Consider the following 26,495-nt stretch of genomic DNA (forward strand, 5'->3'; position numbering starts at 1 on the left):
AATATATATTTATGTGATAAGACTGGTTATTTAAAACTGATTATATATAGAGAGAGTAAATGGAAAATGAATGATTTCGAGCTTAATTAGTAAACTTCTGTAACACTCGGTTGATGTTTTGTTAATTTTAATATAGATATTGTACATATTCATGAAGGGTTGAAATAAAAGTTGGACTGTAAATTGATTACGAAGATTTTAGATTTGTTAAAAATATTTTTACATTTTAAGTTTAAATATTAGTACTCCGTACACATTAATTGGAACAGAAAATAAATAATTATCGAACCTTTTTGATCACGTTTCAAACAGTTAATGAGTGAAATAATTAATTTTATTTAATCTAAAAATTTGGAATTTTTAGGAACACTTTTATACGCTAACTGTTTAGCAATGAACACGATATAGCAATCCGTGTAATTATGTAGGTAGAGTACATACAAATTCATGGCTGCTCCTTTTAAAGGTTACTATTAGCTTACTATTGCATATGCACGATTGTTGAATTCTTATAGAATATATAATATATTATTATATATACTATCCTAATCCTAAAATATCTATCTATCTAGTATCTGTATATATATATATATATATGTTACATATTCAATCTTCACACTTGAAACCATCACCACTTGCATTGTTTTCTTTCTTTCTTTCTTTGTTTGATCTACCCAACAAATGAACACAACCCACCACAAACCCACTTTCTATTTCTGTTTTCTGTGAGAAACTAAACCATCACTACCACCACCTTTATATATATCTGGGTCGTAACATTAATCAGAAAACCGGAAGTGGATTGATGGTTAGGAGTGTATTGATTTAACGAGAGGTTTCGAGTTCGATCCTCACTTGGTGCATTCTTTTTATTTAAGGCTTTAAAGGTAGTCTTCCTTTTAAAATTCTTATTATTATTATTATTATTATTATTATTATTATTATTATTATTATTATTATTATTATTATTATTATTATTTTTATTATTTTTATTATTGCTATTATTGTTAATATTGTCATTGTTGTTATTATTACTATCAATAGATTATTTAGAGAATTTATTACTTTTATCAAAACTATTGTTATTACAAAAATTAACATATTTATTAAAGTTAATATCTTTAATAAGGTTATTATTATTAAAATTAATATTATTATTAATAATACTACTATCAATATTATGACTATCACTCTTATCATTTTTAGTATTATTACAAGCAAATATTTTATATAAAGATACACTGCAATAATATTAATTTTACATATCAATATTTTTTTTAAAATGATATTAGCTAAACCATATATATATATATATATATATATATATATATATATATATATATATATACTTGCTCGATTACGATTACATGTATATTAATAAATATACAAATGATATAGGTTCGTGAATCCGAGGCCAACCCTATACTTGTTCAATGTCGTTCTATGTATTTTTACTACAAAATACATTAGGTGAGTTTCATTATTCCCTTTTTATATATATTTTTGGGCTGAGAATACATGCAAATGCTTTATTAACTATTTTACAATATTTATATGCGTGAGTTTCATTAATCCCTTTTTAAATGCTTTTGCAATATATATTTTTGGGACTGAGAATACATGCGCTGTTTTTATAACTGTTTTACAAAATAGACACAAGTAATTGAAACTACATTATATGGTTGAATTATCGAAATCGAATATTCCCTTTTTTATTAAGTCTGGTAATCTAAGAATTAGGGAACAGACACCCTAATTGACGCGAATCCTAAAGATAGATCTATCGGGCCCAACAAGCCCCATCCAAAGTACCGGATGCTTTAGTACTTCGAAATTTATATCATGTCCGAAGAAGGATCCCGGAATGATGGGGATATTCTTATATGCATATTGTGAATGTCGGTTACCAGTGTTCAATCCATATGAATGATATTTTTGTCTCTATGCATGGGATGTATGTTGATGAGAATTGAAAATATGAAATCTTGTGGTCTATTAAAATTATGAAATAATTATTTATGTTAAACTAATGAACTCACCAACCTTTTGGTTGACACTTTAAAGCATATTTATTCTCAGGCACGAAAGAAATCTTCCGCTGTGCATTTGCTCATCTTAGAGATATTACTTGGAGTCATTCATGACATATTTCCAAAGACGTTGCATTCGAGTCGTTGAGTTCATCAAGATTATTATTAAGTCAATTATAGTAAGATATATTACGAAGTGGTATGCATGTTGTCAACTTTCGATGTAATGAAAGATTGTCTTTTCAAAAACGAATGCAATGTTTGTAAAATGTATCATATAGAGGTCAAGTACCTCGTGATGTAATCAACTGTTGTGAATCGTTTATAATCGATATGAACTTCGTCCGGATGGATTAGGACGGGTCTCTACAAAATGACAGGCGCTTCTTTAAACCCAATCATTATTAAAGACGAATCCTCAGCACCACCTTCTTCATCCTTTCAGGTTAGGATTTCTTTTCTTCAAATATATGATCATGGATTATATATTTCTTTATTTTAATCCCTATTTTCTTCATTTGATTTGGTTATTTTAAGGTTAAATTACAACAAGCAGATTATGTTTTGCACGCCTAAAAAGGAACTACAGTCGATTGGATGACGAATCTTTATCGAGTGTAATTGATTTGGTCATTGGAGTGAAAAGATCTTCCTAAAGTTGTTGGTAACTATTTAAATTAAAGGTTTCTTTTTATGTTTAAATTGAATTGAATTTAGATAATTGTTTGAATTTGTGTGGTGTAATATGAAAATAGGATCCAAAACTATGTCTTTTTAGATGTCTGGATTTTGATTTGGTAGGGATTGTAAAGTTTGAAAATTGATTAAATTACTTTTGCTTGATATATATATATATATATATATATATATATATATATATATATATATATATATATATATATATATATATATATATATATATATATATATATATATATTATTTGGTCATGCTAATAACTATTTTGTTTTGTTTTGTAGATGATCAACCATTGGTGCAAAGTTACCATGAAGAAGTGATAACAAGAAGAAAAAAAAAAAAAATCATTGCTTTATTAATAAAAGTGTAATGTAAGTTTATTTTTATGATTTTCAAAAGAGTATATTAAGAATAGGCTTATATAATGTTAACACTGATTGTTTTGTTTATTGGTCACAGGGGAGTCACCTTACAAACATTAGATGACGAAAATCATATTGGCATCAACTGAAGATTTTATGTGGATAGGTATGAAAAATGTTAAACATGTGTTCTTTAATGAGTTACTGACACGTGAGCAATTATTAACTCATAGTTGTAGATACCTTTGCATACTGAAATTTTATAGTGAAGTAATGGGTCTATATTGGTTTGAATGGCAATCTGGATTATCAAACTGTTTTTTATTATAGTAATTTATTTTAATATGATTATAAATTGCTACCTATTCACGAAGCCTAAAACATGTAAGTTATATTTTTATACATATTACTTTTCAATTATTCTCTATAATGAATGATATAATGATGATGATGATCTTCAAGGTTGCAAAATGGGCAGGTCTTTTGCCATATTGCTAATGGCAATCATGTGTTATGTGTTAATCGTAGGTGACGAAATAGGCAGTGGGTTTGGGTAAACGGGTCAAAAAAGGTGCAGTTGTATTATCTTATTTGGCATGGTAATCTACACTGACATGATGTGTTTGATGTAGGTTTACACAAGGAAATTAATAGGTGCTATTATATTTGGAACATATTGCATTACTCAAAAACCATCTTAAAAAAACTTAGGAGTAACCTATTTGGAAGAGAGGTAAATCAAGGAAGATGGTGTGACATCAATGACACCAATTTGAACCTGCATCAAAACCCACACATTTTGGTGCTATTTTTTTTTTTTTTTTTGTCCAAAGGCACATACAATGATCACTTATCAACTAACTATTGATTATCATCGTTTATTTTTTATCTTTGATAGTTTGTGTTCGTGTGATGGATTTGAAAGATGATGCTTATTTGAAGGGTGTTGACTGCTGGGCGGGTTTATGAGAAATGTCACGTCCGAGTTGTCTGAGAATCTGAGATTTGTGTATCTTATATCAACAGATTGCAATGAGACATCTGATATAACTTGTAGCACCGCACCATAACTGGATGTGTAGCAAAGAAAGGAAAGAGTTACGATTCGAGTTGATCGTCGTTATAAAGTAAGTTTTAAAACTATTCTATGTTCGTAGTGGTTTAGTTAGTGTCAATGTTATGTAATATATGTGTATGTTCAGTGTAGGTATAAAACTAATTCCTGCAATAGATAGGCATATTAATTTTAATGGTATTAGTTACCAATCACATGTTTTAATTTCATATTTTGTGTTGTACAGTATCACTGCAACAATCAAGAATGTCGGCTAAAAGATTATGGAGGTCTTTTTTGCATTAATTGTACATATTTGTTCTATTGGTAGTTTGTGATGTTAAAATTATTGTTTTTGTGATTTATATCTAGACTAGATATTTCTATTTGGTGTTAGAGAAAGAACAATGTAGGTTTCTTTGTACTATAGAAGGTTGTGGAAACTTTCGTAAGAAAGAAAGATAGTTTATGGAACTTTCATAAGAAACGAAATAGGCTGTCATGTTATATAAAGTTTCAACAAGTGTTTTATATAATCATTACTTTATTATTACTTTTTTTTATGTAATAAACTTCCTATCCCTTACATTTATGGTATTGAGTATTGTTATCATTGTGGTGTCATATAACAAACTCGTGATTTCACTGGCCTTTAATTAGCGTCAATGCTTACCTAATGGCTGTTAATTCATATAGTAGCTTATTATTATTGTTTGATCAGTGACTGAGCTTAAACACTTACAATGAGGGGGTCAAAAAAACTCAATCAAAATATGTATTCTCTTAATTTGATAACCAAAGAAGAGGTGTGGCATAACATTTGTATGTTTCTGAAAATTTCGTATGTTTATGAAAAAAGAAGCCTCCCACATGCACACATTTATATGTTTCTGAATACTTCGTATAAGTTTCAAAGAGGTGAACTTGACAAGTAATGAGATTGCTACTACAAAGAAGATGCGATGATTTTTGGAAGTAATGAATTGCTAAGATGGTTTTCATTTTGTTTGTTAACGTTTTGTAACTTAAGACTATGTTTTTCGGATTCGTGTTTTTAATTGTTGTTCTTTTAAATATTTGTTTAAACATTGTGGTTTTCTATCTCATATAACTTTATAAATTATGTTAGTTTATCTAAATGTTGATTATATAACGTATCATTATAAAAAAAATTCTTTAAAAACCCGTGAATTCACGGGTCTTTGCACTAGTAAAAATCAGAAGTTTAATATATCTTTATATGAATATAAAGATCTAACCTTTTAATATGTACTCCGTATATGTTTTATGTTAGCCAACAAAGTAGCTTTGTTTTGTAGTTACATGAGTGTAATAAAATAGAAGCAAATAAATAATCTAACACGGAGTAAATTATACTGTTAGTTATGTATCATTTAAAGTTCCTAAACAATGTTTAGTGGACGTAAAAGTTTTTGCCCTTGTATAACCAATAAAAAAATTTAGGAAGTGATAGAGGGCTTAGAAGTGTCTGTCAAATTTTCTATAGGATGGCCATAGAAGATTCTATATATTACGGAGTACTGATTACTTTAAACAATACAAGAGTTTACCCTTAAAATACAAAGAAATTGCACTATTACCATAAACTTTGGGAGGGCCACAGCCCTCTTACGTATCCACATAGTTTCGCCAGTGCGTAGAAGAAACAGAAAATACCACCCGAAAAAAAAAAAAAAAAAAAAAAAAAAGTCAAACAAACACACCAACAGTCAGATCCGGTGAAACACCAGAATCGTTTCCTGAATAAACGACGGCGGCCTCTGAAGGCAGGCTGGAACTTGAAAGAGCTTCCGAAACAGATAAGAGGAAGGAACGGAGGGAAGAAAAGGATGACAAACCCCAGAGAGGAGAAGATTTCTCGACCACCAGCGTGGTGCCAGTGGCGAGAAGGAAAACGGAAAGCCTTCAACGGGAAAAGTGACCATAGAGAAAAAGGTACACTTGCCTACTTAATATGCCATTTTCACATACATGCATACATTTCAAACATTACTACCAGATGCCATCAATGCTCATCAAACTTAGAATTTAGATTCACAAACCAAGTGTAGTGCACTATACATATACATATACATCTTTATATATTTCATCCATGTGTTATACATGGTTGCAAAAATCGGGAGAACTCGGCGAGAACTCGGAATTTCATTTCTGGCGAGAACTCGTTTTGAAATCGGTCAAAAAATCGGTCAGCGACCAAAAATCGGTCAAATCTCCAAAAAATCGGTCAAATCTCGGAAAAATCGGTCAAATCTCGGTAAAATCGGTCAAATCTCGGAAAAACTCGATAAAATCTCAAAAGTCAACGAAAGTCAACCACCGATAACTCCCCGAGTTCTCCGAGTTCTCGTTTTAGAGACCCTGCCGAGAACTCCCCGAGAACCGATTTCTGCAACCTTGGTTATACACTATAAGATTTTTCTATTATCACCACCATTTTTCCCTTCCACTGTAACTTTCATCGCAATGAACTATTCATGATGATAAATTAGCAACTAGCAATCAACAACAGATTGTATATAAAAGGTTTGTTACTAACACAATTTATAGGCTCAAACCTCATCAGAGACAACATATGTATTAGATGAAACAATCGGAATCAGTAGGCTAGTAAACCGTGGAATGAGAAAGAAAGTAAGTGGATGGGTGGAATGAGGAAAAAATAACACTTAGTAGATTATAGAATTTAAAGAGATTTAATAATATGAAATGACCATTAAGACAGATGCAACTAAGCAAGAGTGACATCCTTACCACTTTTAGAATATACAGGTAATACTAACGAATACAGTATATACTATATATTGTACGCATGTATATATAACTAGAGTTCAAACCCCATGAACAGCAATATACCACTACGTGGGATAGATTGTATCGTTATTTTACCATAAAAGAAGTATATCATATATCATAAAAGAAAAGCCAATGGCGACTCTAGGTGTAAACTCGTGGAGTCACAAGATATCACTAGTTTAAACTTTTTTAAAAGAAACTACCTTCTTTAAATTATACAGACACCACTAAATTTAACTATAGGATCTTATATATTTTCTAAACTTATAGTTTTTCTTTTATATTGTGTAGCACACCATTAAATTTAACTACTCGGATTTCATATATTTTTCGAATATGTAGTATTTTTTAAGGTAAACTAACACAAAAGTATCATTTAAATATAATTAGTAGTGAAATTTTTTTTTAGTATCCATCGAATTATAATACTAGAATCGCGTAAAGCTATAGAGCATGCTCCACAAAATCACAATCCAACAAAGATTATGCTTTATGCTTTAGTAAAAAGAAGCCATGCAATATCATTGATTTATTTTACTTTTGAACGGCGGCAAATTAAGAATATACTAGAAAAGTAGCAAGGAACTAGTTTGATTGTTAAGACCATTTTTAACAAGGCGTTTTGTCGTGTTGTTGGAGGTGGGTTGCTTGATGGGCGTGCTTGTAAACTGATAAATAATTGGGTGTAGTGTTGAGTGGCGTGTTGGGTGATGTGTTAAAATCTGATTGGCAGTTCGGTGAAAAAGAGGATAAAAACTAATTAAAAAAAGGGGGGAAATAGTTGCATGATGCGATGCTTCTACGTGCTTGGTGCACACACTTGGACCAACACACACATCAACACGCCTTGTACTCTTGTAGTGGTGTGCTAGGTGACGTGTTGGCCAACACACACTCCCAACACGCGCCGTTATTTATAGTCTAAGACCATTTTTAACCCTGATGAGCGTGTTGGAATGTTGCTGGGTAGGGGTGAGATGTTTGATGAGCGTGCTGGTAAAATGATAAATAATAGGTGGCGTGTTGTTGGGCATGGATGAGATATTTTTTATTTCTTTCTCATTTTTTTTATTTTAATTTTATTTATTTAGTTATATTATTATTTTGTAATTATAAAAACAAATTAATTTAATAAAATAAACTAAAATTAAAATTAATAATATGGTTACATTTAATTAAAAAAAGTCCTAAATCACTTTATTTAAAATTACAATTTAATTCCTAAAAATGAAAACCACATTAATTTAAAAACGAGTACATAAAACAGTGTTTCATTCTTTCCGTCAAACTATTCATGACTCACGTAACCTGACTCAAGGCTACTCGAATCGGAGGGGGCCTGATTATAATTTGATGGGCCCATGTTTACAAGATACAACTCAATTCGACAATGGCGTACTTGGCTCGCTCTTTTTGCGCATCCCATTGCTCATCCGTAAACAGAAACATCAACATTTGCTTCTCTTCGTCAAAATATACAATTTCCATAAATACGTATGGTGTTTCTTTTTCGGGGAACTTTTTCAACTTTGACCAATCAAAGTCAGAAACGTCGACATCTTCAAAAGATTTTTTTTGCCCGTCAACGTATGACTTCCAGTCATACTCAGCTCTACCCCTGTAATGCACATCAATGAAAACTTTGTTCGAATTCATGTTATGAAAGTATCGTGTTTGATATTGAGACGTGAATGTATATGTTGGAACCAAAGGGCCATTGGCCTGGCGGTATCGTGGTGGCCCTTTTAACCAAAAGGTTGAGGGTTCAAGTCCCGTTGTGGACATATTTCGTGGATTATTGTAAATATTCGTGTAAAGTGTGTGTGAGTTTGCCTTAAAAAAAATGTTGGAATGTATATGTTTGAATGTATATGTTGGAGTGTATATGTTCGAATCAGTATTTAGATGTTTATATATATACTCAAACAAAATATATATCCGTTGCAAATAAACTATTTGCAAGTTACCGACCAACCAAAACATTACACGTAGACGAAATCACCCAGGCACGCCTTCATTTTCTCCGTGCCTGGTTCCAACACACCGGAAGCTAAACCCACCAACACGCCGCGTTAATGGCGTGCTGGTGACGTGTTGGTGGCACCGATGAGCTATGTTGGGCGCGTTAGAAAGGGACTCTAAACAAATTAATAGACAAAAAAAAAAAAAAAAAAGGTTTGTGGATACAACTTGCAAGATAAGATCATCATTTATAACAATTATGTGTTACCAAGTATAGATGCACAAACCGGATAAAAAACCGGATTCGGACAAAAAAAAACCGGATTTTTTTGTCCGGATTTTTCGGAACCGGTTCCGGTTCTCGGCGTCGGATTTTTTTCGGATTTTTTTCCGGAACCGGTTCTTTTTCGGATCTCGATCGGATTTTTTCGGATTTTTCTTGGACTAGGATTCGATTTTGCGAATTATATTTTTACCGGTTCTATTTTTTTAACGTTTGACAACAATAATATAATCGGTATAAAGAAAAGTTATAATGCTCAACTGCTTAACACAATAGATAATATAAATAACAATATTCGAAGTGTAGCCTTGTTTCTTTTTCGCTTTGTTTCTTTTTTGTAATCAATATCGGCCGTAGTGTAGCCTTGTGAAGATGTTCCAACGGAAGCGGAACCGGAAACGGAAGCTTGTGAATTATCCATTATGGGATAATTAGACTAGAGATTAGAGAATATTTAGTGATTTAGAAATAAATATGAGAATGTTTGTTGGTGCATTTTCAACCAAGGCATTACCATGTATTTATAATGGACTTTGTGGGGTTAAAATGGTAAAAAAAAAAAACTAAAAAAACTGCAAAAAAAGGCTGAAACTGCAAAAAAAAAAAAAAAAAAACGGCTAGTTTTTTGAAAAACCGGATCGGATCCGGATCCGGATCCAAACCGGATCGGATAAAATCCGGTTTATATCCGGAAAAAATCCGGTTTTCTTGAAAAACTGGATCCGGGTGGAACCGGATCGGATCTCGGATCCGGATCCGGTTTTTGCTTGGATCCGGTTCCGGATCGGGTCACCGGATCGGATCTGGATCCGGTTTTTTTGCCCATCTATATTACCAAGTGCAAGCAAGCCTTTTTAGAAAACGAAAGTAAAATCCATAACAGGAAAAGCTAGCATATCAGAAAACACATGGTGAAGAATCTTTTACAGATCAAACAAGATGAGAAGAAAAAATTAAGAAAAACAACAGCAAGCAAGCAAGCATATGAAAATGATAGCATATGTTAACTTCAACGCCAATAATTAAAGTAAATGATTTCATAAAATATTCTTCTTCACAACTTGTTCTTTGTCACCATTCATTCAAAGTTCAAACACCTACCACTGCACATTAAGTAGGTGAAAAAATAAACATTTTCAAACATCTATCTCTAAACACCGATAAAAACATGAAAATCTAAAAACATACTCCGATCCTTTAGAAGGAAGAAAAGAAAACAGAGACTATTAATTAAAACTAAGCCTGCAAATCTTCGATACGCTGTCCCGGTGTATATATATTTTTAGTAGATCAGTTGTTACTAATTCAAACCCTTCATCATACCATCCAAATAAGGAAGCCAGACTAAAATTAAACTTCCACTTTAATTTGAACCTAACTCCTACTATGTAACTAGTAAGGTGTTAGTTAAACTACCCATTTTGACCCTATATAAACAGTTTTTCCCCTCCTTAAACTCAATACTAGTTAAGTAATCTTGTTTATTGATTAAACTTCCTTCCAAACCACTTTACTTAAATCGCCCTCGTACACTTCCTCCAAAGCTGCAACTTTTGCAAGACGAGCAGCAATGGTTGCTGCTGCTCTACCACGCGGGAGTTGATCACATGCTTCAGTGACAGATGCGCATCTTAAATCAGCAGGAGGGATAAAACAGTCGGTTGACAAACCTGGCACATTAAATGCAACCTCTTCAATGGTCCACGCTTCTTCCATTCTTGTCTTGGTATGACTCATTGCCACCTCACCGAACCTAAAAAGGGTAACAACTGATCGACCTGAGTGAGCGATCATAATCCCGTCCACAGGACGATAATCGTCCAAGGATGACTTTATAGTGGTTTCCCAGTAAACTGCATCACCACCATGGGTTTGAATACGGGTCAGATGTGAATCCTCCATGTGAACAATGAGACCAGTTTTTTGACTAAAATACCCAAACAACACATGCCTTATGATCTCAGCTGGACCTTCACTCCTGGCCTTTAAAGTATGATTATCAGCACTTAGTTTAAGAATAAAGCAATCTTCACCATTCAGCTTTTTCTCACCAATGCATTTTGCATTAACAAACATACTTGCAGTCGTTCTAGGATCCAGACCCTGCATGCATGCACGCATCATCAATCAATCATCAACAAACTTTAATTGGAAATAAAATAGACATCATACAATATGCCATTTTATTTTATTTCTTTACCAAGCAAATATGAAATTATTGATTGTCATTTACCGACAAAAAATTGAGAATGTTGGTTTGTTTGTAAGAGACAACAAGGGGGGTTTGTTTACCTGAAGAGCACGACGTAGAGGTCTGACGGGGCCTTTGGCGGTGTGGGCACCAAGCCAAGGAGTGTGCCTCCAAACAACCTCCCCATTGCAACCAGCCTGAACTTTGCTTCCAGAAACAGATAGCTCCACATACCACTTATCAGGGTTCATCTGCCAAAGAACAAACCCACCTGACTCAACATCTTTTGGGTCATACTTGTTCTTCACCACCCTCCCTGCAGTTTCAAACGCGGATGCAACCATCTTCACCTTCCCCATCGCATAAGCATTCTTGATCGAGTTTTGAAGCTTTTGACCACCAGAGGCAGCCATGTACTGCTGCAGTATGTACTGAGCAGATGAACTTTCCTATAATGAATAAACAGAAGATAGTTTAACCAACAAAACAAATTAGCAGCCTTCGACATGTTCATTGATGTCGATTGATCGAAATGGTAACAAATTTTTATAAAGAAATACTGTTTGACCGACCCAGTATATGAAAAGTTAATAATGAGTTTAGGTCAATAATCTTAAAAGCATTAACGATATTATTCCGAATCTAGATGCACAAGTAATTAAATAATATTCCAATCATACCCAATAAAAAGTCAACTTATGTTTTTGAAGATGCAAGTACTATCTAAATTTTATGTTTGAAATTCAAATTTGAAATAAAATCAATACTTGTTTATTAAGCTACTACCAATTAACAAGATGGGATGACCCATGCTAAGTAAGTGAAAGAAAAAAAGCCCCCCCCCAACCCCACACAACCCAAACAGCAGGCGGGTTGCTTCCTCTGTCTTTGCCTATTACTCATTGAATAGACCAACTGCAAGGATTTATGTGATATAAAACTTTAACGTATATTTGATCTTTATAATTATGAATTTAACACTTTAACGCATTTGATAATTAAGTGAAACAAGCATGTAAATATACATTTTGACAAGTCTAGCTCAAAACAAGTTATACAGAGTATAGTATCACACAATTTTGAAATGTACAAGTTGAACACTACATATATAGTCTATAGAAGCACACACATAAAGTAACACCCAATCACATACCACATCCCCCACACGCAGCTAATTCAAAAACAATTCTGCTACAATAGCCATATGCAAATCTACTGCGCAGCCCAGATCGGATACCTCATCATTGACTTAGGGTAATCCCAGACTCAATGAGTCCGTTAACCCGGTTGTTTATGATGAACAACAACGTTTATTTAGATCTAATTATATTTTCAAAAAAGACAACAAGTATAAAAAATGATAGAAACCCTAAGACATGATAAAAAATATAAATACAATGCCACTGAAAAATTACATAGTTATGATAACAATTAGAAAAAACATCAATTTACAACGACATTTGGTAAAAAAAAATATACAAATAATATTAATCCCAACACAACAAATGCGAAAAATAAATTCAATGTGATGATAAAAAAAAATTAAACATCAACTTAAAGTGATAATTAGTAAAAAAAATAAAAAACACTAAACCTAACTTTCACAAACACACACAAATATTGATAGAATAGCAAGCAACTTACAATGGGTGTATTCTTGATACTGAGATGCGGCATTGGTTCACCGGCATTAGCATTTACCGGAGCTAATGGCGCGCCCATCACTCCCAACAACAGCCTCAGATCAGACCGCTGTCTATACGCCGTCGATGAGGTCATTGACGGACCCCTATACAGATGCCCTTTCACCCAGTTCCCGATACCCGACCCGACCCGTCTAGATTCTCCGGGTTCACATGCCGCCGGATCGGGTCCTTCAATCAACGGTTCCAGGGTGGAACCGCTTAAGCTACCGGATCTCACAACAACGACAGGGCTCTTGGCACGTGACCTAGATGGAGTCTTGGCACGTGACCTCGCCGGCGATAAACCACGAACAACCTCGTTTTTTAGGGTTGAGAAAAAACCACCTTGTTTCCTTTCCATATTTTGTTGAAACAAATAAACCCCACAACTCTTAATTCCAAAATTTTATTTTATTAGATTAGATTAGATTGTGGGTAAATAAATATAAATACTTAATATAAAAAAGATACCTCCAAGTTAATGCTAGCTAGGTTATTTCTGTCATTTTGTAGAAACAGAATGGGGTTGAAATAACAACTCCTGCCAAAATTTGTTATACGATTTTGATGTGTGTAAGATGTGTATGAGTGAGTGTGAGAATTACACTGTTGGACTATGAGAAAAACGGTGGTTGTTTGTTGGAACGCGAGGGGAGTTATACTCTACGACACTCCTTATGGTAACTAAGGTAGGTTGTAGTTCTGTTCTTTGATTTTCGGCGGTTCAGCGAACATCTGCATTTTTTCGATATTTTGTTTTTTTGTCGGGATAGTTTAGTTGCTTCCGGATTTACAGATTTACTACTAGTATTTAGCCTTATCAGACGAAACTCGAATTCCAGACCAAATTTCAGATGAATACTAGTAATCGAAAAACATGTGCTCTAACGTTTCAATCCCATAAGAACACCTGACTCAATCTCAATTGTGTGAGAACTAAGATTTAGCCTAGTCGAAAGTCTATCGAAGTTGAACCGCCCCATGAACACATTTACTTTCTAAGGGAGAGTTTACACCAATATGTGGGTGGAGTGATCGAAACCTCACTTACAACGTAAATATTGTTCGAACCTTCTCCCTATACTCAACCGTCTCGCTCGTCATTGACAGAAATATCAAACACATCAGTAGCTAATGAATCAACCAAAGCTTGAGTTTTCGAACTCATGTTATAGCGCGACCAACACCAAACTCACCCATCTCTCACCTTTCGATCACCTAACAAATAATTAGGATGGACCTTTAAATGAAAAAGACAATTGTACTTTATCATAAGAAGACCATCTTTAATCCAATTATCCTTTCAAAAAACTATAAATCGCTCATCATACACTTTTCTTTTAACATTAAGGTTGTTGACTAAATCAACAATAGACGGTCATGTACCTGTGAAACTGCATCATCTCAGGCGGAATCCTACTTGCTCACCATGCAGCGCATAAACCACCTTGGCCCACAAAGAATCTCCTCCATTGACTAATCACTAACGCCACTTGAGAAGAAACACATAATTATAGTGTAGTGACCCGAACTTTTCCATGTTTATATATATTAAATGAAATTGATATTTATATGATTAAGTGTTTCCAACATGTTGAGCAATCAAACTTGTTAAGACTTGATTAATTGAAATAGGTATTATATAGACAATTGACCACCCAAGTTGACCGGTGATTCACGAACGTTAAAACTTGTAAAAACTATATGATGTCATATATATGGATATATATATATATATATATATATATATATATATATATATATATATATATATATATATATATATATATATAGTTAATATGGTATTATGATAAGTAAACATATCATTAAGTATATTAACAATGAACTACATATGTAAAAACAAGACTACTAACTTAATGATTTCGAAACGAGACATATATGTAACGATTATCGTTGTAACGACATTTAATTGTATATATATCATATTAAGATATATTAATATATCATAATATCATGATAATGTAATAATTTAACATCTCATTTGATATAATAAACAATGGGTTAGCAACACTTAACAGGATCGTTAACCTAAAGGCTTCAAAACAACATTTATATGTAACGACTAACGATGACTTAACGACTCAGTTAAAATGTATATACATGTAGTGTTTTAATATGTATTTATACACTTTTGAAAGACTTCAAGACACTTATCAAAATACTTCTACTTAACAAAAATGCTTACAATTACATCCTCGTTCAGTTTCATCAACAATTCTACTCGTATGCACCCGTATTCGTACTCGTACAATACACAGCTTTTAGATGTATGTACTATTGGTATATACACTCCAATGATCAGCTCTTAGCAGCCCATGTGAGTCACCTAACACATGTGGGAACCATCATTTGGCAACTAGCATAAAATATCTCATAAAATTACAAAAATATTAGTAATCATTCATGACTTATTTACATGTAAACAAAATTACACATCCTTTATATCTAATCCATATACCAACGACCAAAAACACCTACAAACACTTTCATTCATCAATTTTCTTCATCAAATTGATCTCTCTCAAGTTCTATCTTCAAGTTCTAAGTGTTCTTCATAAATTCTATAAGTTCTAGTTTCATAAAATCAAGAATACTTCCAAGTTTGCTAGCTTACTTTCAATCTTGTAAAGTGATCATCCAACCTCAAGAAATCTTTCTTATTTATAGTAAGATATCTTTCTAATACAAGGTAATACTCATATTCAAACTTTGATTCAATTTATATAACTATAACAATCTTATTTCAAGTGAAAATCTTACTTGAACTTGTTTTCGTGTCATGATTCTGCTTCAAGAACTTTCAAGCCATCCAAGGATCCTTTGAAGCTAGATCCATTTTTATCTTTTCCAGTAGGTTTATCCTAAAAACTTGAGGTAGTAATTATGTTCATAACATCATTCGATTCATACATATAAAGCTATCTTATTCGAAGGTTTAAACTTGTAATCACTAGAACATAGTTTAGTTAATTCTAAACTTGTTCGCAAACAGAAGTTAATCCTTCTAACTTGATTTTTAAAATCAACTAAACACATGTTCTATATCTATATGATATGCTAACTTAATGATTTAAAACCTGAAAACACGAAAAACACCGTAAAACTGGATATACGCCGTCGTAGTAACACCGCGGGCTGTTTTAGGTTAGTTAATTAAAAACTAAGATAAACTTTGATTTAAAAGTTATTCTTCTGGAAAATGATTTTTCTTATGAACATGAAACTATATCCAAAAATCATGATTAAACTCAAAGTGGAAGTATGTTTTCCAAAATGGTCATCTAGACGTCGTTCTTTCGACTGAAATGACTACCTTTATAAAAATGACTTGTAACCTGTATTTCCGACTATAAACTTATACGTTTCTATATAGATTCATAAACTTAAGTTCAATATGAAACCATAGCAATTGGATTCACTCAAAACGGATTTAAAACGAAGAAGTTATGGGTAAAACAAGATTGGATATTTTTACTTGTTGTAGCTACGTGAAAATTTGGTAACAAATCTATACAAATCATATCCTAGCTAACTTATATTGTATTATACATGTATTCTGAAAGGACCCATCCTAATCCATCCGGACGAAGTCCATATCGATTATAACCGATTCACAACAGTTGATTACATCGCGAGGTACTTGACCTCTATATGATACATTTTACAAACATTGCATTTGTTTTTAAAAGACAAACTTTTATTTACATCGACAGTTGACAGACATGCATAACATTTCATAATATATCCAAATATAATTGACTTAATAATAATCTTGATGAACTCAACGACTCGAATGCAACGTCTTTTGAAATATGTCATGAATGACTCCAAGTAATATCTTTTAAATGATCAAATGCACAGCGGAAGATTTCTTTCGTATCTGAGAATAAACATGCTTTCAAGTGTCAACCAAAAAGTTGGTGAGTTCATTAGTTTAACATAAATAATCATTTCAAAATTTTAATAGACCACAAGATTTCATATTTCCATTTCTCATAAATATACGTCCCATGCATAGAGACAAAATATCATTCATATGGATTGAACACCTGGTAACCGACATTCACAATATGCATATAAGAATATCCCCATCATTCCGGGATCCTCCATCGGACATGATATAAATTTCGAAGTACTAAAGCATCCGGTACTTTGGATGGGGCTTGTTGGGCCCGATAGATCTATCTTTAGAGTTCGCGTCAATTAGGGTGTCTGTTCCCTAATTCTTAGATTACCAGACTTAATAAAAAGGGCATATTCGATTTCGATAATTCAACCATAGAATGTAATTTCACGTACTTGTGTCTATTTCGTAAAACAGTTATAAAAGCAGCGCATGTATTCTCAGTCCCAAAAATATATATTGCAAAAGCATTTAAAAAGGGAGTAATGAAACTCACCTAATGTATTTTGTAGTAAAAATACATAGAACGACATTGAACAAGTATAGGTTTGGCCTCGGATTCACGAACCTATAACATTTGTTTATTTATTAAAACACATAATTGGAATTAAACAATATATATACAAATTTATTAGTTACATTATATATATACGTTTTATATATTCATTTTGTGTATGAAAATATTAGTTTTTGATATGTCATATGCAATAAAATATATATACATAGTTTGTTTGTTAAAATATAATAATTACAATAATACTATTATAATATTTTAATAATGGTGAAAATGATAATAAATATAATTCTTAATATTACTGATACAGCTAATAATATTAATGGTTCTTTAAATGATAGTACTAATGATAGTTTTAATAGCAAAGGTAAAAATGATAATTTTAATACAAATGATAAATTTTTTTTAATACTTTTAATAATAATAATAATAATAATAATAATAATAATAATAATATAATAATAATAATAATAACAATAATAATAATAATAATAATAATAATAATAATAATCATAATAATAATACTTATTTTATTAATAACAATAATTCTAGCATTTTATAAAATGATACTAATAACTTGTATGATTTTCCTAATAATTAAAATGATAACAATAATAATAACAATTATAGTTATATTAGTACTTATTTTTATATTAGTAGTACTTGTTTTTATATTAGTAGTCATAATTGTAATTTTAGTTATTAATATTAAATGATAACTATTATTAATTATAATATCAATCATAATAATTCCTAATAATAACATAACAATAATAATAATGATAATAATAATAATAATAAACTACCTCATGAAGAAATCGTCCCTAAAAAAATATGACGCAGCTCCAGGGATTCGAACCCCCGACCTCTCGAAACCCAAACACATACTTAAACCACTGAACCATACTCGTTATTCTGTTAATAAACTGCATTTGATATCATTTAACCCGTATTTACTTAATCCCTTCTTCTTCAACCTTAGCAATTAACCAGAGATCAATTCCCCACAAACACTAATTAATTGTTGTATTTAGAAATTTAAAATCACACAGAAACGATCCATAATTATTACATTAATCAATTAAATCAAATAAAAGAGAATTTATGCTGTAACAGACCCTTAAACATGTTTATGAACTAAATAATCAAATTCAAAATTTAGGACATTTTAGATCACGATCCCTGAATGAAATAAGTTTTAAATTGTTCAAACAAACTTCCTGGACCTTTAATTTAATCTGAAACATCTATACGCTCTCAAATTCCTTTAAGAACCAAAAAGTTTGACTTTTTAAGAATTAGGTTTGACTCAGAAATTTGAACTTGATATAATAAATTGAAGTTTGTAATCTTCCAGATAGTTTGAATATATAATTTCTAACATAACTGTATTTCTACATTTTTAAAATTTACACGAATTCATGCCTTTGAATATCACAGTTAATAAAGCTATGAACATCAAATCAATTTTTAACTTTTAGATAGTTTAAGTTTATAATTATAACATGAAAATGATTTTAAATTGTTAATATAGTCTTTATGAATCCTCAATTAAACTTAAAATCCAAAAAAAAGTTCGAATTTTACCATGAACAACCCAGTTGACTTTTTGAGATAAAGCTTTGACTCCGAAATTGAGGTTCGTTAGAAAGAGTTGGAACTTGAGATTTAACAGCGAGTTTGAATGAAGGATTCTAAACAAGACTGCATTAACAGATTCTTGAATTCAATCCGTTTTCTTGCTTTTGAATTTTTGAACCAAGAACAGTGTACCTTATATAATTATTTGATTATTTTCTGTTCTCTCACATCTTGAACTGCAGTCGAGATTTTTATAGAATGTAAAGGAGATTGACAAGGCCATAATATTCGATTTATTTTGTTGTGTAGCTTGTAATACTCGACATAATTTTTAATCAGGCAGAGAGATATAATAAAAAATATAAAGTGAGAAAAGGATGGTTAACAAACTTTGGAATTGAAATTGATTCTGTGATTTTGTTGATATTGACCTGGTTATAAATTTCGAAGACAGATTGCACATATTGATAGTGAATATTAACTGAATATGGTTCCCAGTTTCGTATTTTGTATATATATATATATATATATATATATATATATATATATATATATATATATATATATATATATATATATATATATATATATAATAATGTTCATAAATAATAATGTTCATAAATAATAATTATAAATGAGTAATAATAATAATAAATTACAATAAAAATAAGTATATTAATGTTGATAATAATATTTATATATATCAAATTTCATATTTATATATATATATTTTTTTATTTTTTTATTTTTTATATATACTAATAATAATACAAGTATTGATATTAAAAGTAATGATTATATAACAACTTTAATATATTAATAATATTATTAATAAAACTAAGATACTAATAATAATAATAGTGTTAATAATAATAACTTCAAATGTTACTTAATGATAAAGTAATAATAATAAATCATAATAATAATTTTAGTGAAATTGCAAATGATAAAGTATAATGATATTTATAATATTAATACTAGTTATTGATACTAATATTAGGAATAATAATCATACTATAACAACTTGTATGTATCGAATTCATATATTTATAGATTCATTTAAATAACAACTTAATTACTTTGCACATTACTTTTCATTTTCAATTCAAATGATTATATTGCATTTTATTAATTCATCTTAATATGTACTATTATGTTTATATACATATATGTATATATGTATATATGTATATATATATATGTATATATATATATATATATATATATATATATATATATATATATATATATATATATATATATATATATATATATATATATATTTACATATTTATTGACACACAGATGTTAGTGAATCGTCGAGAATGGTCAAAGGGTATTTGCATTCATGTAATCCGTTCCAAAGTTTTCGAGACTAAATATTACAGACTTAGCTTATCGTATCGAACTCTGATGTCAAAGCAGAGGGGTATAAAATACTATTAATTTTTAGCAGGAAATACTATTAAATACGATACAATTTTACACAAGATATTTATTTATTTATAGAATGGATATACTTAAACCTTGCTACAACACTTATAGGCAGTGTACCTAATCGTACAGTAGTGTAGTTTTTAGTAAGTCCGGTTCGTTCCACAGGGAAATCTTTAAACAAAGCTCAACGCTATATTAGTTAACTTTTATAAAAATACAAATATATATATAGGTAATATTATTATTATAAAGGGGGGTTTTTACCGTTTAATGACCGGTTTGTCGATTTTAAAACTTTAGTCGCAGTTAAAACCTAATGTAAAATATAAAATAAATACAAGACTTTAAATTAAAGCGTAAAGTAAATAACGATAATGAAATTGCGAATAATAAAAATGCGATAAAATTAAATTGCGATAATTAAAAAGTACGATAATTAAAAGTGCGATAAAATGAAATAAATAAAAGTGCGATAATTAGAAGTGCAATTAAATATAAAATAAAGGAAATTAAATATGAAATAAAAGAATTATGCTTATTTAAACTTCCGTAATCATGATGTTTGACGTGTTGATTTTAGTTTTATGCCCATGGGTTAATTGTCCTTTGTCCTGGATTATTCAATATGTCCGTCTGGTTTTTGTCCATAACAGTCCATCAGTCATAAATATAAATTGCAAGTGTCCTTGTCAAATTATTATTATACCCGAAGATAAATATTCCAACTAATTGGGGATTCGAATTGTAACAAGGTTTTAATACTTTGTTTAATGAATACACCAGGTTATCGACTGCGTGTAAACCAAGGTTTTACTACTTTGTTAACAATTACACCAATTACCCTTGAATGTAATTTCACCCCTGTTTTAATTATTCTAGTGGCTATTAATCCATTCCCGTGTCCGGTTAAATGAACGATTATTCGTACATATAAATACCCCGCCCATCGTGTCCGATCGAGTGTATATGGTAATTTATAGGGACGCCCAATTGTAAATCTTTATATTAACATTAACAAACTTTCATTTAGTTAAACAAATATAAAGCCCATTAATAGCCCATAGCCTAGTTTCCACAAGTGTCGTTCTTTTATCCAAACCCCAATTATGGTACAAAGCCCAATTACCCAATTTTAGTAATTAGCCCAACATCATGATTACTTCGTTTTAAATAAGCATAATAATAACTTAGCTACGAGACATTAATATAAAAAGGTTGAACATAACTTACAATGATTAAAAATAGCGTAGCGTTACACGGACAGAATTTCGACTTACACCCTTACAACATTCGCTAACATACCCTTATTATTAGAATTATAATTAAAATTAAAATATAAATTATAAATATAAATATATATTACTTCGTATGAAGAGAAGAAAAAAAAATGATTTTGATTTTGATCAGAATTCGGGTTGATTTATAGCCAGGAATGATTTTTGGGGCTCCGCGACTCGCAGCCAAATAGCCTTAAAACTCCGCGAGTCGCGGAGAGGTATTTTCAGTTTTCACCCTTGGAGTTTCCTGCTGCCGACGGTTTTAAATATATATATATAATATATATATAATTAATTTAATTAATTATATATTATATTATATTTATATACATAGTTAACTTGTAATTTTTAGTCCGTTGCGTCGAGCGTTAAGAGTTGACTCTAGTCCCGGTTCCGGATTTTCGAACGTCCTCGCGTACAATTTAATATCTTGTACTTTGCGTTTTGAATCTTGTACTCTTGTGATTTCGAGACGTTTCTTATCAATAATTGGAACCTTTTTGATTGTCTTTTGTTCTTTTGAGCTTTTTGGTCGTTTGCGTCTTCAAATCGTCGAATCTGTCTTTTGTCTTCACCTTTTATTATTTAAACGAATATCACTTGTAAATAGAACAATTGCAACTAAAAGCTTGTCTTTCTTGAGGAATAATGCTATGAAATATATGTTCGTTTTTAGCATTATCAAATATTCCCACACTTGAGCGTTGCTTGTCCTCAAGCAATATCGTCTTGAAATACTAGAATCACTTTTTTATTCTTCACACTTTGTACATCAGTGATTTCTATACGGCGGTATAAACAATGGTAGTAACGATATGGTTTACAGTCCCACATGACTATAAAAATTTAGATCCATTAAGGAAATTGGATCTTTATGAAAACATTTGATCTTTTGAAAATTAAATCTAGTTTTTACCCTAGATAAATTTTCCGGAATAACCCTTTACCGGTGTTTGCAAAATATTTTTGTGGGTTTGGTGGGTTTCAGATTTGAAAATTTTAGCTCAAAACTTGCGGTTTTGTGTCACCCACTTGCTAACCTTGTATTTGGAAAGCAACACGTCCAGTTTACTTGTTCCGTATATTACCTTTCGGCAAACTACCGTCCGGTTGTAAAGGAAAGCGTTGAACAAGCAACTGTTAAGGCAATGTCCCGTGACATGCTTTTGATTATGGTCTATAACGTGTCGGACGCAATTACTATTCTTGGTAGGAGCAATAGTAAAGCTCACCCTTATAATTTTTTGGTTTGGCACAAAGTCCTGTCTTTGACCATGCTATGCAACCACCGTTCTTACGGTTGACACCCGATTTAATTCAGGTGACCTAATGAATTCCAGGTGAATTCCTAGGATTTTACGTTCAATGGTAATGAACGTATTGAAAATAGGGTTTTCAGAAAACAAATCGGTTTGTATTTTTTTTTTTGATCAAAATATTTTCTCGTTTAAGCTCGAGTTTAGATATCATCGAATTCCATGAGTTTGTAATTCTCAATCTTTAAGGTCAATCTCTAGGATTGAGTAATATCAGTCTTAAAAGCTGATTTTTAATCTTTAAGGAGATTATCCTTTCTGGGGATCTGATTCATTAGTCTTATCCAGCTAATTTGCACGGTGCCTCCCCATTGTACGAGATAAATCCTTCTCATGGTTAGGATAAATCTGACCACTTGACGACCCTGTTTAATGCTGAGGTCCGTGGATTTCCTGCTGATTTTAGTGATGATTTTTCTAGATTTTTCGTCAACCTACAGCTGGTCTGAACGACAACTTCATGACCTAAATCAAGAAGCGCGTGTCTTTTTCGGAAGACTTTACTTCCTTTTAATGATGGAATTGATTCATCGTGTAGATCCATCTCTTCTTTTCTTTCATTGGGTAAAACAGTTTAGTTTAGTTTAAAGCAAAAGTATTTTCAGTTATTTGTTACAAATATATGTGGCATATGTTTAAAATAACTTGGTAAATTTTCCCACACTTGGCTTTTTATTTTTCTTTTTATCGTCCTCTATTCCATTTTAAATGAATTTTAACATTTTAGTTTGTTTCTCAATTTATGTCCTTTCCGAGGTAACAATAATTTCGGTGTTAAAACCTAGTTTTATCGTTCATAAATATGTATAAACATGATTTTAATTCATTTAATTGAAAATTTTGAAAAATTTTACTAGAATTGGGTAGTCAGTATATAAGACTAGGGCTGTTCTTTTTTATCAGAGAGCACTAGATTCTAATACAACTACTGCTTTACTAGTATTTTTAATGGTAACCAAGTGTTTAATATAAAAATTTTTAAAATCCGAAAGAATTTAACCCCTTCCCACACTTAAGATCTTGCAATGCCCTCATTTGCAAGAAATCAGTAACAATTTAAATTATTGAGGGTGATTTGTGTGAAAATGATTAAATTTTTACCAAAGTTTCCAAATATATTGGCGTTTGTTTGCTGAATGATAAATGGTGCACGTCATTTGTTCATTCCGTCTTGTTGTTATTTCACATATATTTTGCATCATTGTCGTCAAAATTACTTGCTTTTGCTGAACTTAATGCCAGTCTTTGAAAATGCGTTGTTTTACCCTGTTGTTTACATAAGATAAACTGCAAACATATATACATATTTTTGAAGTTTGGTTTATTACCCCACATTCAAAAATTATTAAAATCTAAGAATAAAAGTTAGATAATTATAAAAATGATTACAATATTAACAAAAATATTAAATACATCAATAATTACAAATTACATAATAATAAAAAAAAATAAGTAAACTAAGGATGATATTGGTACCAATAGGGGTTCCACGCATAACCATAAGTGCTATAGAATGCTTCGGCAGGGTCATACGTAGGATATGGTGGCTGCATCTCTATCGACCAAGGAGGGAAGACGGGCTTCGGTGTAGGAATATAGTTTCTACCTATATGTTGGCAATGCGCTATGATCTGGTTCTGATGAACTTGCCAATCTTCAAATGCTCTCTGTCTAGCATTTTCGTATTCCTGAGAAGCTATAAACCTATGCATTTCTTGCCCCCCTCCTACATTACCTTGTTCCTGGTTTCTCTCTACCTGTGGATGTCTACCATTGTATCGTACTGCGGCGTTATTTCGCCGCTTCAACACTTTCGCACCATGGTATACATTTAAACCTATAGTGTCGCGGGGTTCCGGCTCTTCTACTAATAATCCCCCCCGACTTATATCCACACCGAGATATTCACCAATCAAAGTAATAAAAATACCACCTCCTATTATGCTATGTGGACGCATCCCTCGAACCATAGCTGATAAATAATAACCCACACAATATGGTATACTTACAGCGCTGTGTGGGTCTCGAATACACATATGGTAAAACAAATCTTGTTCATTTACCTTTTCTTTGTTTTTACCCCTTTGTGTAATCGAGTTAGCTAAAAACCTATGTATTACTCTTAATTCGGCTCTATCTATATCCAAATAAGAGTAGTTTCCCCCTTTGAAACGGTGATGGCTTGTCATTTGACTCCACACACCGTGTGTATCAAAATTTTCATCTATTTTCCTACCGTTTAGTATCAATCCTCTACAATCGGCAGACGCTAATTCCTCAGGCGTATATATACGTAAAGCCTGAGCCATGTCTAGTAAAGACATGTGGCGCATCGAACCGCCTAACAAAAATCTAATAAAAGAACGATCGGTTAAACTAGCTACCCGATCATTCAACTCTATACTACATAACAACTCTTCACACCATACTTTATATACAGGTCTGCGTATGGTGAATAAACATATCCAGTCATTAAAATAAGAATTACCATACCTCTGTACCAGTAATTCCCTAATTGGCCCGGCCAATTCTACAGCTTCCAAGGGTCCCCATTCTATGACCCTCGGTACCTCAACAACCTTAGAGTGAAGAGTATGCAAACCCCGTTGATATTTTGGATAATCTATCCAAAGTCTGTCAAATCGCAGGTTCGGGTGCAACTGTTCCAAGTGCATATCTGAAAAGGTCATGACTGGATGAGGTACATCCTGCTTGTAGTAGTTATCTACCTCCTGTTGTTCCAAGTTCTCAGCAGGAGCATGACGGGCTTGGGATGAAGATTCACCCCTTTCATTCTGCAAAACACATCAAACACAAATTTTGTGCATCCAAATATGCATTAGTGTCAGCAAAATCATCAATCAAAATAATTACAATGACATTATCAATTTACATCAAACTTAAGCTTATTTTCACATTTTTATCAAATCTACACTTTTTCAAATAAGCATATACGAAAATTTTCGCCAAGTTCATAAGCATTCAACTCAAATAACATGTCAAAATAATCATTACTAGCAAATAAACAAGTCTCAAATGGCATTATCTTTCAAAAATCAAGTTCATGAATTTTGGACTTGAAAAAGTCCACTTTAATTCTCAAAATCATGTTTAGGCTCAAAGTTTGGATCATTTAACTACCTAGACATGTTACACTACTCAATTTAGCAATAATTCATGACAAAAATCGGCCATAACCTGTTTATATCAAAAAGCCCCAAATTGCTCAAGAACACAAACCCTAGATTCTAAAGATTTTGAAGTTTTTGGTTTCAAATCATGTTAACAAGCAGCAATCTAGGTTATACATGCATAATATACTAACAATTTAACACTAATTACACTAAAAATTAACAAAATTCAA

General features: G+C 31.5%; 1 protein-coding gene and 1 long non-coding RNA gene across 2 annotated transcripts; one reads left to right on the top strand and one right to left on the bottom strand.

Moving 5' to 3' along the window:
- Positions 1-2,400: 2,400 nt before the first annotated feature.
- LOC139853166 (uncharacterized) lies at positions 2,401-4,634 on the top strand. Its single transcript, XR_011761296.1, has 5 exons — positions 2,401-2,475; positions 2,568-2,694; positions 3,009-3,098; positions 3,187-4,216; positions 4,391-4,634. It is a non-coding gene; the product is annotated as an uncharacterized lncRNA (long non-coding RNA).
- Positions 4,635-10,245: 5,611 nt separating this feature from the next.
- Positions 10,246-13,595, bottom strand: LOC139853218 (uncharacterized). The gene is made up of 3 exons (XM_071842595.1): positions 13,041-13,595; positions 11,498-11,845; positions 10,246-11,308 (listed from the first exon to the last, which is right to left on the bottom strand). Exons 1-3 carry the CDS (start codon positions 13,440-13,442, stop codon positions 10,694-10,696), a joined length of 1,365 nt encoding a protein of 454 aa, XP_071698696.1. The 5' UTR covers positions 13,443-13,595; the 3' UTR covers positions 10,246-10,693.
- Positions 13,596-26,495: the final 12,900 nt, after the last annotated feature.

Source organism: Rutidosis leptorrhynchoides, chromosome 6, assembly GCF_046630445.1.
Source record: "Rutidosis leptorrhynchoides isolate AG116_Rl617_1_P2 chromosome 6, CSIRO_AGI_Rlap_v1, whole genome shotgun sequence".
Classification (NCBI taxonomy): Eukaryota; Viridiplantae; Streptophyta; class Magnoliopsida; order Asterales; family Asteraceae; genus Rutidosis; species Rutidosis leptorrhynchoides.

What these genes read in the sequence shown, in the direction of transcription:
- LOC139853218 (XM_071842595.1), bottom strand. Translation starts at nt 13,442, where the DNA reads ATGGAAAGGAAACAAGGTGGTTTTTTCTCAACCCTAAAAAACGAGGTT. An exon ending in GTATCAAGAATACACCCATT is followed by an intron (nt 11,846 to 13,040) that starts GTAAGTTGCTTG and finishes TATTCATTATAG; the next exon opens with GAAAGTTCATCTGCTCAGTA. An exon ending in CTCTACGTCGTGCTCTTCAG is followed by an intron (nt 11,309 to 11,497) that starts GTAAACAAACCC and finishes GCATGCATGCAG; the next exon opens with GGTCTGGATCCTAGAACGAC.